This window comes from Zosterops lateralis (genome assembly GCF_965231275.1).
Source record: "Zosterops lateralis genome assembly, chromosome: 6".
NCBI lineage: Eukaryota > Metazoa > Chordata > Aves > Passeriformes > Zosteropidae > Zosterops > Zosterops lateralis.
Window position 1 is genome coordinate 9,527,586 of NC_139761.1, and position 14,159 is coordinate 9,541,744.

At 53.0% G+C, this 14,159-nt stretch overlaps 1 protein-coding gene across 1 annotated transcript in view; it reads right to left on the reverse strand.

Moving 5' to 3' along the window:
- The window catches only part of KIF26A (kinesin family member 26A), a 96,299-nt gene extending 83,811 nt beyond the window's left edge, over window positions 1-12,488 (reverse strand). The window contains exons 1-2 of the mRNA XM_083863144.1: window positions 11,315-12,488; window positions 8,543-8,767 (exon numbers count right to left, since the gene is read on the reverse strand). Of these exons, the coding sequence (XP_083719270.1) occupies window positions 8,543-8,767; window positions 11,315-11,449 (360 nt within the window). The 5' untranslated portion in view covers window positions 11,450-12,488. The remainder of the gene's footprint in view (window positions 1-8,542; window positions 8,768-11,314) is intronic.
- Between the last annotated feature and the right edge of the window lie 1,671 nt (window positions 12,489-14,159).

Here is a 14,159-nt window from a genome sequence, read left to right on the forward strand (position 1 = left end):
ATTTCACTCTTGTACAGAAGGCCTCCAATCCCATTCACCCAGCACTGTAAAATCCCTCAGCAGTATCAGGGGAAGATTTGCTAAGAGCTAAATGAAAATTGATCATCTTCCCACAGCTGCCCAGTGCTCCAGTCAATCCTGCACAGGTATTGATGTTTGGTAATAGCAGCCCAGCCCCAGCCAAAACTCAGCACAGCTTGCAAACTCCAGGAATGCTGATCAAAGGCATATTGTAAGACTTGACTCAAAGGGTTGTACTCACCTAAGCCTCTTTTTGTGAGGAACAGCTGATATTTCTCTGATTCATTGTACATTAGGGTGATGTATACAGCAGTCAGACTCTTGGTGATAAAACAAACATGCAACAATTGGCATTGTGCTGCCTAAAATAGGTGGATATATTTATACCAAACGATTTTTCTCCAACATGAAAATGAACATCAGCCAGCTATGTCTGAAAGGGTCAAGCAGCTTCAAGGCAAAGTCAGTCCAAAGAACTGTATGCCAAAGATTTACATTTCCCTTAGCTTATCCAAGAGAAGAATATATTACTCCTGCTAAGTTACATATTCCCACTATATTCCAAATGAAAGCAATAATAATTTTAAGCTTTGCTCTTAAGTTCATCTACAAAGTTTAGCTTTCTTTCCATTTAAAATATTTCTAATGAAAAACTAATAATTAATACAACTTGGCATAAATTTCAACAGCATTAGGAGGGACTGAAGCCACTGAGAGCACCCAGCTTACAAGGCCACATCACACTTCCACAGAGCAGCCTTCCAGTTCCATCACAAGGAGGCATTGTGCACCATGCAGATAAAACCTTTTCAGGTACCATCAGCACAGCTCTAACCCCTGCTCCCTGAGCTGATCTGACACCTGCTGCTTGCTGAAGCTCCACTTCAACTGGGCACACACCACAGACCTTCAGTCTCCTCCCACAGCCTCACCATGCCCCTCCTGGTGAACTAGCAGATTTTCAGGACTACCTGTTACTACCTTTACAGTTCACATGAAGTCCCTGGCTTTTTTTGCTCTTTCTGCTGTTGCAGTGACCCCAGTTCTGGCACCTGACCTGGAAGTTCAGTTGCAAGGCCCAGAGTCCATTATTTTCTGTGTCCCTGTGTTATATATTCTTATGCACATTACAGAAGCAGTCAGCTCTACTAAGAGCAGTTGATGATGCTTAATACCATACAAGCAAGAGAATCCCTACCACAAAATAAGTTTTTACTGGAAATGAACAAAAGATGGAAGCATTTTCTCTTTGCTGAGCAAAGGAGAAATTAAGCCCATGGATATTAAACTGCTTGCCCAAATCCACAAACTCAGTGATAGATCCAGAGATTAATTCAGATTTTGCATTAGGACAATATGCTGTTAACACAGGCAGCAGGAGGTGTGATTCTCCTTGAAGTAAGGCCCAAGTTTTCTCCCACATGTCACTTGTAAAAGAAGTCAGGCAGGTCCCCATCACAAGCACAGCCAGCAATAGACAGGATTCCCACTTTCCACTTGGGGACATACTGGACACATAAGTACAAAATAGTTATTTCAGTGCTGCAGGTCTGCAGTCAGAGGACAAGGAGACAAAACCAGACAAGTTAAATTCCACTGATTTTCAGTAAATTATAAAGAGCAGATACAGTACTTTCAACTGGACAGCTGCCTACCATACTCAGTGTGACCAATACCCAAACAGATCTAGTTCCTGAAGGTAATCCAATTTTGAGAAAGACAACAGCATTGGCATGGAAAAACATTCCACAAGACATGCAGATGCTTTTGGAAAGATTCTCCTCATCTAGCCATGATGAAGCAAAATGTCTGCTCACTTTTCATGACAAAATGTTCGTCTGCCAGCTGAAAACCCAGGGACTGATTGGCTCTTCCCTAGGTCAGCATCTTCACTGTGGCAAGGACAGCTCAGGCCCAGAGAGAGCAGCTATTCTGGGGTACCTGAGCAGCAGGAGACACATGTAGCAACTGTGAAGACGGTGGGTAATCCTGGGCTTGGAAACAAAAAAAAAAAAAAAAAAAAAAAAAAAAAAAAAAAAAAAAAAAAAAAAAAACTTGGTTGTTTCAGTTATCCCCACTCCTATACCCTGCAGTGCCAGGTCCACAGTGGCAGCCACTATAAGCTGCTGTGAGCCAAGGAAGAGGAGGAGGATGACTACTGCCTCCAACAACCTCATTGTTAACAAGTCAGAGGTTGGGATCACTGTAGGTGGAAGCTCTTGGCAAAAACAATAAAGCAGCTACTACATATTTCAACAGGTTCAAAGTAACCTCAGATGTTAGGAGCAGATGCTCTTTTCCACCCCCTGGGATTTTGAAATGGTTTATGTGTTTCCTCCCTTTCCCCTAATAGGGCAGGGTGCTGAAGGAATTAGCCAGAGAAAGAGCCAGAGAAACACTAATTACCCTCAGCTACCCAGGAGACCACAGTACCTTCAGATAATTGTGCAATCCCCACTCCCCCACTTCAGATCCCCCAGTGAGAAGGTCTCTTGCCTCCAGCATCCAAACTGCAAGATAATCCCTCTCACCTGTATTTTAAAAGGGCATGCTTGAAAATCCTGAGCGTCTCGAGCAAACTCATTACAATTAGTTTCCGCAGCCTGTCCTGTCACACGGGGAACGACTGGGAACTGCTCGTGTCAACACATTTGACACAGTGCTGTCACTAACCCTGTTATTAGACTGCACACCTACCTGAAATCCACATCTGAGCTCATTGCCTGGAGCACTCCACAGCCAAGTCTCTGCAAGAGCCTCTCTCACAAAATTAAATATTAAATGTGCATCTTAAAAAATGCCCCGTAGTTTCATATTTATTAACGAAGACATTACTTTTCCACTCACACTTTTTTGGAATGTTAAATATAGAAAATTTTAAGGCATATTTAGTGCTTGTAAAGACCATGAAAATTGGATTCCTCTAGAGAGCAATCTGTAAAAGACAGCTCTCCCACTCAATTCCCCTTATCCATATCAACCCAGTTGCAAAAAGACCTCCCATTAAAATATGAGGAGCCCCTAAGTAACAGAGGACCCCCAACTTAGCCAAGACTCAGCTGTGTCACCATTGTGACTCCCAAATTCCAGGCAGTAAGGGCTGACGCACCAACAGAAATCAATGGGCACAGGCAGGAAAACTCAGTGAAACCAGGGACTGCTCCTAAAAGCGTAGACCGATTCCACATGCACCTCAAGTGCTGCAAGAAGCCCCCATATGCTCTGAAATCCTTGCTCTTTCAGGGAAGTGTGAGCCTGCAGGCAAACACTGAGGACACAGAGCCCTCTGCCAGGGTCCTCCACATGCAGCACAGGCTCCTGCAGCACCCAACAGTGCACAGGGAGGAGACAGGTACTGCCAGCCAGAGATCACATGAGCTCTCCTTGCCTCTATTCCTGCTGATACCAGGCCATCAGAGTGGCCAAGGTGGGAATTACAAAGCATCCCTGACTCTCACACATCAAGACTACAGTCCTCAATCCCATGCCTGTCCTCTCAGCCTGGTTTTCCAAAGCTGTAAGAACTACTGCATGGTCCTTCTTTCCATCTTTCTTACTGACAGCCCTCCTTAACAGCTTTTGAACCTGTCAAGTGGTCTGAAATTGAGGCAGAAGGCTCAGAACAAGTTCCTACAACTTCAAACTGAGACAACTTGGGCAGCACCCATGTGTTACTAGCTGTTTGGCAGAAGCCAGATGTCCAAGTACTGGCTAACTGTCAACCAAACAGTGTGTGCAGCTGCAGAGAAGATGCTGCCTCTTATGGAATCATCTGGGACAAGGAGGGAACAGCTGGGATTAATGCAGAAAGGATGGGGAGAACAAACGCAGTGAGCATTCATCCTACTAAACTTTCATTCCCTAGCTCTGCTGCTGGTGAAAACATGGGGGAGTTATTTAGCATACAGGAGAAACCCACAGGAAAGAGCCTGCTCATCCCGAAACTGTTCTTCATCTCCCCTGCAGGTGATGCAACCAGCAGCACACACAGGTGTCCCACTGCATCACTTTGACCAGGAGGAGTGATGGGAGTTCAGTCCAGCAGCACTGCCAGGCATTTGCACAGGTAAGGCACATCCATGTAAACAGCACATCTAAAGCCAGAGTCATCTTCTCTTTTTTCCCAGAGTACCAGAGATTCCTCCAACCCTGGCTGGTGTAACACCAAGCCCTGACAAGGATACAGCAGGCTAGGACTTGCTTAGCTCCCTCAAATGATTCATGGTTCATCAACAACAAAGGCATAACCTGTCCTGGTCACTGAGGCTCCCTGCAGACCAGGGCTGGCAGCGGGATGCTTTGTACCCAGCTTACCTGGGCAACTGGGAATACAGGACTTTTTAGGTATTGGGGAATAAAAAATTGCCAACCCAACCAGGAATAGAGCCACACTCTCTTCTCTGTCCTTCAGGCCTTTGGAAGCCATTCAGTGGTGTGCCTCACACAACACACAGTGCAGATAATGAAATGGGGATAAAAATTTAAAGCCAAACAACAGAACAGGGAAGAAACGCTCTTAAAAACTAAGACAGCAAGAACTTCCTGAACTCAAGCTATAACACAAAATGAATGTTTCTGCCCTGTTTAATGTTGCCTCTGGCACCTGCCTGCACTGGCAGTAGGTACAGCATACACTGCTCAGACTGGGGGTGCCTGGGGGTGAGGGGGGATGGGGACAAGTGAAATGCAGTGTCTGAATCCCTGGTGTGGGAGGAACATGATCATCAAAGCTGATCACTTCCAAAGTGAACTTCTGCTGGTCCTGGCCTCCTTTCAATACTGATAAAAAAATTCTTCTAATACAGTATACCTGGGCACAAGCATTACTTTTCTACAACCAAAATATTTACACTAGTATAAATCCCTTCTGTGAATGTAGTTGCATCCATGTGTGCATTTCTCACACCAGGAGAGCTTTTTTTCCTCTGTTCATAAGGGATTAGCTAAAACCATTTTACAGTAGTTATATATCCTTAAGGCTATTGCCTGTGCCAGAGGCAGCACAGAGTTTACTTCCAGAAATGCAGCTACAGGAGCACATCTCCCATATTGAACAGTCCCTGTCTCTCCACTTCCTTGTGGAGACACACACCTCACTCTGACATACACACCTCCTCAGAAATGACAGCATGTTTGGGTTTTACCTAACAAGGGCAATCACACAAAATGATTAATTAGCATTTGTGAAGCACAATGAAGAATTTAGGTGCTAAGTAATATTATTACTAATTTAATCTACATCCCATTCAGTCCTCAGTGTCTCCCTGAAACTGCCAACAATGATGCCAATTAGTGGTAATTGTGGTTTGTGAAAGGCTATTTGCCAACTGGGAGTGAAACACAGACCACCAACTCACTTCCCACGGATTGTCCCACAGCTGCCAACAGCAACAACTTCCAGGCACAGCGACCTGCTCTCCACTCCAGCCAGAACTCTGGCAGTAGGAGATCCCATATCCCATTACCAACTCTCCAGGGACACAGCCTGCAAAACTTTCAATTATGGATAAACCAAGACACCTTGTTTTTTCCCTCCTACATTAGTTCAGTACATGACCCAGTAACTGATGCCAACACTGCAATACCGAAATGTTAATCTGGGATAATTTCAGATTAAACTTTGCTCGGTTTCATCCACACTTAATGAAAATCACATTTTGATTCACACACAGGCCTCACTGTGGTGGAAAACTGTAAAGGCAGCAGCAGTAAAATGAAGGGAATTGAGAGTGTAGGATGCAGTAAATCTTGTGCTTGGGAGACTGTTTAAAGAGTTTTAACATAAGCAAAGAGGTCTATCTTTTTATCAGCTGTCCACAAAGATTTGGAGGACTTTGAAGAGACACAAACAACTAACAGTATTCTATAATCAATGCACATCATCTGAGCACTGAAACTTTAAATTATTTATATATTTTAAATAAGTCTAATTGAAAGGATAGCAACATAAACTGTATGAATCATAGCCCTCTCAAGTAATTAGATTTGTTATCCCTGCAGACTGCAAACAGTACGTTGGTTTTCTATTCTAATGTGAATTCAATCCCTTGTCAGCTGCCCCACACATGAGAATACACCTCCACTCTTTCATCAGGAAAGATATCAACAGCAGGAAACTAGCCCTTCTTTCATCTCTGTGGCACCCACCCACCTTTCCAAAGGGTTTTCAACCAGGTGTGGAAACCTTTCTGAATCTGTGCTGAAAGATCTCTTGATTATTATGGCAAAGGAGGTAAATCCTTTGAGAGCAGCGTGCTCCAAGCAGCAGCCTTCTGGTGTTTACTCATCCAGTAGTTGCTTAGTTTGACAGTGCATCAGAAGAGCTTGTAGGAAACTTTGCGTTGCATGGGCATGAAACTCTTACAGAGAGGAGCTGCTTTTTCAGATGTCTTGTTATATAATTAAACAAGAAAGGAAGGAGGGGGGGTGGAATCGAGCAAGCTGCCTTTTTGGCACATTGCACAGTGCTCACCCTGCCAGCATATTGCATCAGATTCCCACTGCAAGGCCAATTCACAGCAGCTGAGTAGCCGAGCCCCTGACTGTTATCTCCTGCTAAACCTACTTCACGCTCACAAGGCAGTAAGTACAACTGTTTATTGCATCTTCCTTCCTGAAGAGCTGCTCACCACACCAGGATTAGAGGGAATCTGAGCTTGCAATTAGGCTGCAGGTCTCACAAGTGCCAGAGGATGCAGTTTTCAAGAAATTTCAACCACCAAGCCTGACTGCATGCTGTGAGTAAACTCCAGGTATCTGGTACTCCGTGCTCAGGTCTGCTGAGGTTCTGACACTGTGATGACTCCTATTTTATTACAGTCCTAGGCAGGCTTTGAAACCCTGCAGAAAAGGGGGATTAATTTACCCATCATCGAGTGCTTATCAAGGAACTCCCCTGAGACCTGCAGGAAGGAGACCACACAAACAGGCCTTTGCTCACAGGTCTCCTCACCTGAACACCTGGCTGAGGCCCCTGACTCTCCTACATTGGGAATTTTGTTTCCCATGGCAGAGATCCGCTCGCAGATAGGACCCAATTCTTTGTGGCAGAGGCCCACCCCAACAACAGGAACAGGGGTTTCTGTGCTCCTCATTGAAGCAGCCTATCTCAGGCACTTCACAAGGGAAATTAAACTTCTTTCCACCATTTGCAGCAATCCAGAAAACAAAAGGTCCAGCAGTCCTGAATCCAGTGAGATAAGATATGTGACCTTTTACACCACAGAAACAAGAGCCTACTCCAAACCCAGCAAGTCAAAAGAGAGACTCCTGTCGATTTCAAAAGGCTTCGGATCTGGCCTGAAAATGCAAACCTCAGTGTGCATTCGGACACTGCTCCACAATGCACTTCCAAACAAAACTATATTTAGATTCAATGGGAATTCTGTAGATCATACAGGAACTCTTTGAATGAAAACGAAGGTCAGTAGGGTTTGGCTTCCTCTTCAGACCCTCCCCCCCATTCTTGCAAACATCCAGATAAGCATTGTTTAGAAAACAATACATTACTTCCAAATGTTATCAAAACCCCAACACACGTTTTGTATGTCCTGAAACAGAATCTCAGGGTCTTCTGTTGCATTTTGCCCCATCAGCTAATTCTCAGGATCTCTTCAGACATCTAGGCAAGACTCTGTATCAAGACTGTCTTTTTTCACTTTTCAAAAGCTTTGCTCTACCTGCTCTGACAAAGGAAAAGGGACAAGGATAATAAAGGCCTTTGATAGGCAGAAAACAAACACAGAAAGGAAAAACTGCGCAGACAACTGGAACACATGCTAATAAAGCTGCACCTGTGTTAGAGAGAACCTCTTGGCATCCTCAAGCACTTTCTCCATTCCCCACCAGGTATTTATTGCCACCGTGCAGCACAAACTGGAGGAAAATGACCCAGCCAGTGCTTGCCCGAGGGACATTGAGGACAGGAGTGAGCCCAGCGGCCAGGCAGGCACGTTCAGGCACCCAGAGGGCAGAGGCACAGCCCACTCGAAGATCATCCCACTCAAAGTTTCCTCCAGCGCCACAGACACAAGTGTTTGATTGTCAGCTGCGCTTCTCGGAAGGAGGAGCTGAACTCCTGCCGCCGGCAGCTCCTCTTAGGAAGGATGAAGGCAGATCCCAGCGGCAGCACGGAGCGGCATCCCCGGGGCGGTGTCACAGGGCTGGGCGGCCCCAAATCCTGCGGGGGGCCCCGGGAGCTGCCCCGGCACCGCGCTCTGTCGGCACCTGCACGGCCTCTCCTCGCCTCCTTCCCAAACTCCCTGTTTTATTTTTAACTGTTTCTGGCAGCCGGTGGCTGTAACAGCGGGTGAGCATCCCGCCGCGCAGTTTCGCTTTTTGATAAAAGTCCGGGACGGGAAATCCTTGAACTTTTAAAGACCCCTCCTGGATTGGAAATCTGCGGCTTTACCGTCACGCTCCCCTCCCAAATCCTCTGGGGATGTAGCGGTGGCCCCGTGCGGGGCTGCCGTGCCCCCCCGTCCTCCCCGCGGCCCCCGGCGGTGGCGGGCGCTGCACTTACCGGCGGGGCGTTGGGCGGGCAGCCGCCGGCAGCCAGGCGGGCCGCCTGCCTCCTCAGCTCGGCCAGCTGCGCCTGGCAGCTCCGGCACCAGCCCCCGGCCGCCGCCCGCTCCAGCGCCCGCGGCTCGGCCCCGGCGGCGGCTCCCGCTCCCTCGGGCGGCGGGCGGCTGGCGCAGCGCTCCTCCTCGGCCGGCGGCTTCTTCCGCGCCGCGCTCCCCTCCGCCACCTGCGGAGACAGCACAGTTCAGCAACGCGGGGCGCGCAGGCAAAGCTGCTCCCACCCTCCTCGCGAGGAAAAAAAAAAAAAAAAAAAAAAAAAAAAAAAAAAAAAAAAAACCAAAGAAAAGCTCAGCCGCGGGGAGATGAGTGTTGCAGGAACTTACCCCCGGCGCCCGAGGATCAAGCCCCAGAGCCTTCCTGCCGGCGGCCGCGAGCATGGTGACACGGGGGATGGAGGGATGGAGGGATGGATGCTCCCCTGCCCTGCCCTGCCCTGCTCCTGCCCCGTTAGTGCGGGCGGCGGGCCCGGCCCATGGCGGGGGGGGGTCAGCGCTGCCAACAGCGATCGCGCCGGGTCCCCGCCGCCAGGGCTGCCGCCCTACGTGATGTTGCCTCCCATGTCGAGACGGGAGCGAAGTTTGGGATGGGAGAGGGAGGCGGAGTGAGCTCCCCACGGCGGCGCGGGGAAGGACCCAGAGCACCGGAGCACGTCGGCAAAAAAAGCTGGAAAAGTGCTCGGAGGGCAGGGGAGGAGGGGCCGGGCGGGGGCGGGGGCGGTGGGGTGGAGTGAGCGGGGCGGGGGAGCCTCGGCCGGGCCGGGCCGGGGCTCGGGTTTAGGTTTGGGACAGCGGCGAGAGAAAGATGCCATTTCACGGTGACCCTACGGGACAGTGCCAAAACCAGTGTGACTTAAGTCGTTGTCTCCTACACACTCCAACACCCAAGTTCCTCAGGGGTCGGCGAAAAGGGCCGGGCGCGGGGCGCGGAGTCAGAAAAGCGGCGCTGGGGGTGCGGACCCGCTGCCAGGGGGGGCCGAGGGTCCGGCCGGGCTCCGCTCCCCTCGCTGCGCCCCCCGGTGCTGCCCCCAGCCCTGGCCAGGATCGGTGCCCCATCCGCGGGCAGACTCGCGGTGCCGCCTCTCCCGCCGCCCGGGATGCTCCTACACGCCAAAATTGACCTGACAGACGGAGAAATTAACGTTCGCAGCTAATTGTCTACTTGGCTGCCGCTCCAGCTCGTATATTTAGCACTTTACTCCTTTTATTTCAGTTTCCCCCCCCGGGGAGCGCAGTGCGGCCGCTGTCGGTCCCGGGGCGGTCCCGCTGTCGGTCCCGGGGCGGTCCCGCTGTCGGTCCCGGGGCGGTCCCGCTGTCGGTCCCGGGCGGTCCCGCTCTCGGGCTCGGTGCCGGCTCCGGGACCTGCCGGGCCCCGCGGGGTCCCCGCCGCCGTCCCTGTGACCAGAGCGCCCCCTGCCGGCCCCGTCGGGACGGAGCAGCCGCAGCCCGAGCCGGGGCCGGGGCCCCGCGGGGGGACAGCGCCGCTCCCCCGGAGATGCCGACGCGGCTCCTGGGCCCCTTCCCCGCCCCCGGTGGGGTCTGTGGGGAGGTGGGCATCACCCAGCACAAAGAGGGGGGAGACATATCCATATGGAGGGGAAAAAATACTCCCGCCCCAGGAGGCGCCTTTCCGCCGCCGCTTAAACTCCCCCGGCTCTCCCGAGGCGCCCCGCCGGCCCCAGCCCTAAGGGTGAGTGTCCCGGGGCAGGGCTGGGGCCGGGGGCGACACGCACAGCCCTGAGGCGCCCCCGCACCGAGAGCCCCCCGGTACCGTGACCCCCCGGCTGCCCGGGCAAAGTTTGGGTGCGGGAGGGAAGCGGAGACACGGGGACACGGGCTGGACCCGGAGGCTGCCCTGTGCCCCCCTTGGCGCTGCCGGGGAGCCGGGACTGGCACAGGGACACGCACCAGGACACCGCGCCTGCTCCTTCCCCCGCACGCTCGGGGCAACGCTGCTCTCCGGGAAGTTGCTCCGAAATTTCCTGTGCCCAAACAACGTCTGCAAAACCCTCCCGCGGCTCCAAGGCTCGGGTTGGACGGGGCGGGGGGTAAAGGGGTGGCTCCCCGGCCGACTCTGGGCTGAGCCTCGCTACGGGGCTGAGCAACCTCCTTTTCTCAGTAACCACAAACCCCTCCTGGAAACAGCGAGATGCGGTGCCACCACTCCCCGTGTGAAAGCGGGGTCACAGAAGGTGCCGGGTGCCCGGGAGGAAGCGGCAGGAGGGGTCTGGCAGCGCCAGGAGCCGCCAGGACTGTTCGTGGTGCTGAAACCCGCCCGGCACCGCCGCCCGCAACTTCGCACCGCCAAGTTCGCCACCCCCTGCCCGAGAGCCGGCCCTGCACCCCCTGCCCTGCACCCCCTGCCCGAGAGCCGGCCCTGCACCCCCTGCCCTGCACCCCCTGCCCGAGAGCCGGCCCTGCACCCCCTGCCCGAGAGCCGGCCCTGCACCCCCTGCCCTGCACCCCCTGCCCCAGAGCCGGCCCTGCACCCCCTGCCCCAGAGCCGGCCCTGCACCCCCTGCCCTGCACCCCCTGCCCGAGAGCCGGCCCTGCACCCCCTGCCCGAGAGCCGGCCCTGCACCCCCTGCCCTGCATCCCCTGCCCCAGAGCCGGCCCTGCACCCCCTGCCCTGCACCCCCTGTCCCAGAGCCGGCCCTGCACCCCCTGCCCCAGAGCCGGCCCTGCACCCCCTGCCGGACCCAGCACGACCCCCTTACCCGGGCTTTCCTCCGCAGGAGGTGGCTGGTGAAGCCGAAGATGATCTCCGAGTCCAAGCACAAGGCTCCTATCTCCAAGAGGCTGGGGTTTTTCCTTGTAGCGTTGGAGGCATCGGGCGATTTTTGAAAAGCCATAGTTTGGGGTTTGAAATATCCTGCTCCCTGAGCGGAGGCGATGTATTTGTATACACACACGCGCACAGAGGGAAAAAAAAAAAAAAAAAAAAAAAAAGAAAAAAGAAAAAAAAAGGATAAAATAGCAGACACCTCCCACTTCTTAAAAAAAGAAGGGGAAAGAGAAGAAAAAAAAATAAAGAGAGGGGAAAAAAAAAAAAAAGCCAGACGCGGTGAGTTACTCCGTCATCTGCCAGGATGCGCCGCCGGGGTGAGGTAGCCAGCAGCCGGGCAGAGCCGCCAGTCTCCCTGCCTCTCTCTGCCGCTCTCCGCCGCTCTCCCTCCCGTTTTATCCCCCCTGAGCACACCTTGCCTGACGAGCGAGCGCGGGCGCGGAGCGCTCAGCGCCCCAGAGGCGCCGGGGCCGGGGCCGGCGCTGCGCGGGGTGCGCGGGGCCCGCAGCGCCCCGATCCCCCGGCCGTGGCCATCAGCTCGCCCAGCGAGGGGGCTCCCACCGCCCGCTGGCCAGGAGCCCGCACTGCGAGCCTCCTGCTCCCCCCATCCACTGCGGGCTGGGTTTAGTGCCTCGGTTGGTGGGTTGTTTTTTCCCTCCTCCTTCTCCTTCTTCTCCTCCTCCTCCTCCGGGGTGAGCGCAAGGAGGGAAAAGCTGTCAGTGAAGTCTCTCAGTTTAGGAGAGAAGAAAGACACGCACAGAAATAAAGGGGGAAAAAATAGGGGAAGGTTAAGAAAAAAAAAAAAAAAAAAAAAAAAAAAGCCTGAGGGAGCAGAGCGAAGCACTTTCCGGAGGGGACGCAGCCTTTCACTCCTCCAAAAAGCTTCCCCCACTTTTCTCCCCACTGCTCAATTGTATTTGCAGTGGGGGCGGACGGCAGGAGGGAGCAGCGAGCTCCTCCCCATCGAGGGGCCGAGACACAGGTGCCCGAGACTGCTCCCAGAGCGGGTACCCCTCCCTGCAGGCCGCCCCTGTACCCCTCCCTGCCTGTCCCGGCCTGGGCGCGGGCGGGGCTCGGGGGTCCCGCTGAGCCTCGGCCCGGCCCGTCGGGGCGGGCGGGATGGATGGATGGATGGATGGATGGATGGGAGCGGGGACGGGGCTCCGGGCAAAGCGCTAATCCCTTCCCGCGTATTTTCCCGCTAAACAAATAATCCCCACCTGACAAAAGCATTATCCAGCTTCATATGGCCTGCGGTGAAAGGGAGCTGAATAATCTATTTATCCCGGCCCCGCGCCGGCCGCCCCGCCCGGACACCGCCTGCTGCTGCTGCTGCTGCGGGGCGAGGAGCGGGGACAGCCGGGCCAGGGCTGGGATGCTTGGACCGGCAGCCCGGCACGTCGGGAGGGGGCTACGGGACGGTGACAGCTGCTGGGGAGCAGGGAGGGAAGGAGGGATAGAAATGAGGAGAGGAGAGGGAAGGAGAATTGAGGGGGGGGGGGGGGGGGATGGAGGGAGGAAAAGGAAATGAAGAGAAGTCTTAAGTCCCTATGGCCACAAAAGGGACACCACAGTTTATTCTGAATTCACTCAGTTGTCTGTTCTGGTCTTCCCATCTCACGATGATTCTGTGTGTCAGATGAAGGAAGTGGGTTAATGGTGTCTCTGTAGGATGGAGGTGTACAGATGGAACAGGCAGGCACTAAAGCAGTGCTGGGAGGGAGGAGAGGAGGGTGGGAGTGGTGAGATGCTTACAGCAAAGGTGCAAGGATTTGTTTGGCTCCTCACTGCATTCCTTCCCGATGTCCAGCTATCAGACCAGAGACATACCAATGTGTTAGCTGGTCCCTGATCCCACCTGGGAAGGGTGTCTGCAGGGACTCAACCCAGGGCCACCTTGCCCAGACTCACCCTCTCACCCCCCACCAACCCTGTCCCAGGCTCCTGTGTTGCTGTGCACCACTATCCATTCAGTCTTCCACCAGCCTCCCCTGCACAAGTGGGATGTTCCCCTGCCACAGAAGATCCCCATGCTTGGAAGGTCTCACATTGCCAAGGGAGTAGGAAGAAGTGGGTGAAGAGGAGTGCAGAAGGAAAAATTATTCAAACAAAATGGTGGTATGGACATCAAGAGTCCAGGTAAAAAGTGTCCACCCAGACACTCAGTTCAGGTGTTCAGTATGAGGTAGAACAATGCCCATCGCCAGAACCAGAAGCATGAAATGTAATTTCCCATTTACTGGAGTCTTTCCCACCTTGGCTTGGAAACATTCAACAGCAGAGAAAAACTCAGCCAGGCCAGGAAGGCTTGTTGTGTGCTCTGGAGAAGGTCTCTCTTCTGTCTCCATCCCCCACATTTTCAGATCAACCAAATTTAAAGCACTCACACCATGCTCAAAGGCAGCCCAGGCCTTCCCTGTCCTCATGCCACCTACAGCCCACCATGACTTCCTTCCCCAACACAATTTATCCCTTTTCCCTGACTCTTGGCAAAGCCCCTAGAGAGGTTTGGGTCTAAAATATGCCCTGAATGTCAGGTACTGAGGATCCCTGTGCAACCCCAACCTCACCCCTAATCCTGGAGAGTCTCCCTTTAATCACCCCTATTAAAGCAAATATCTCCCCACCTCACTGCCCTCAGGTGTCTTGCCGATAAACAAGCTCAAGGGAAAGTTATTACCTTTTATTCATGGTGTCTAAACTAAAGTAAAACATCAACAGGGTGACTGTACATAATAATATACTAGATAAAGTCCATTTTTCTTGGGCCCTCTGAA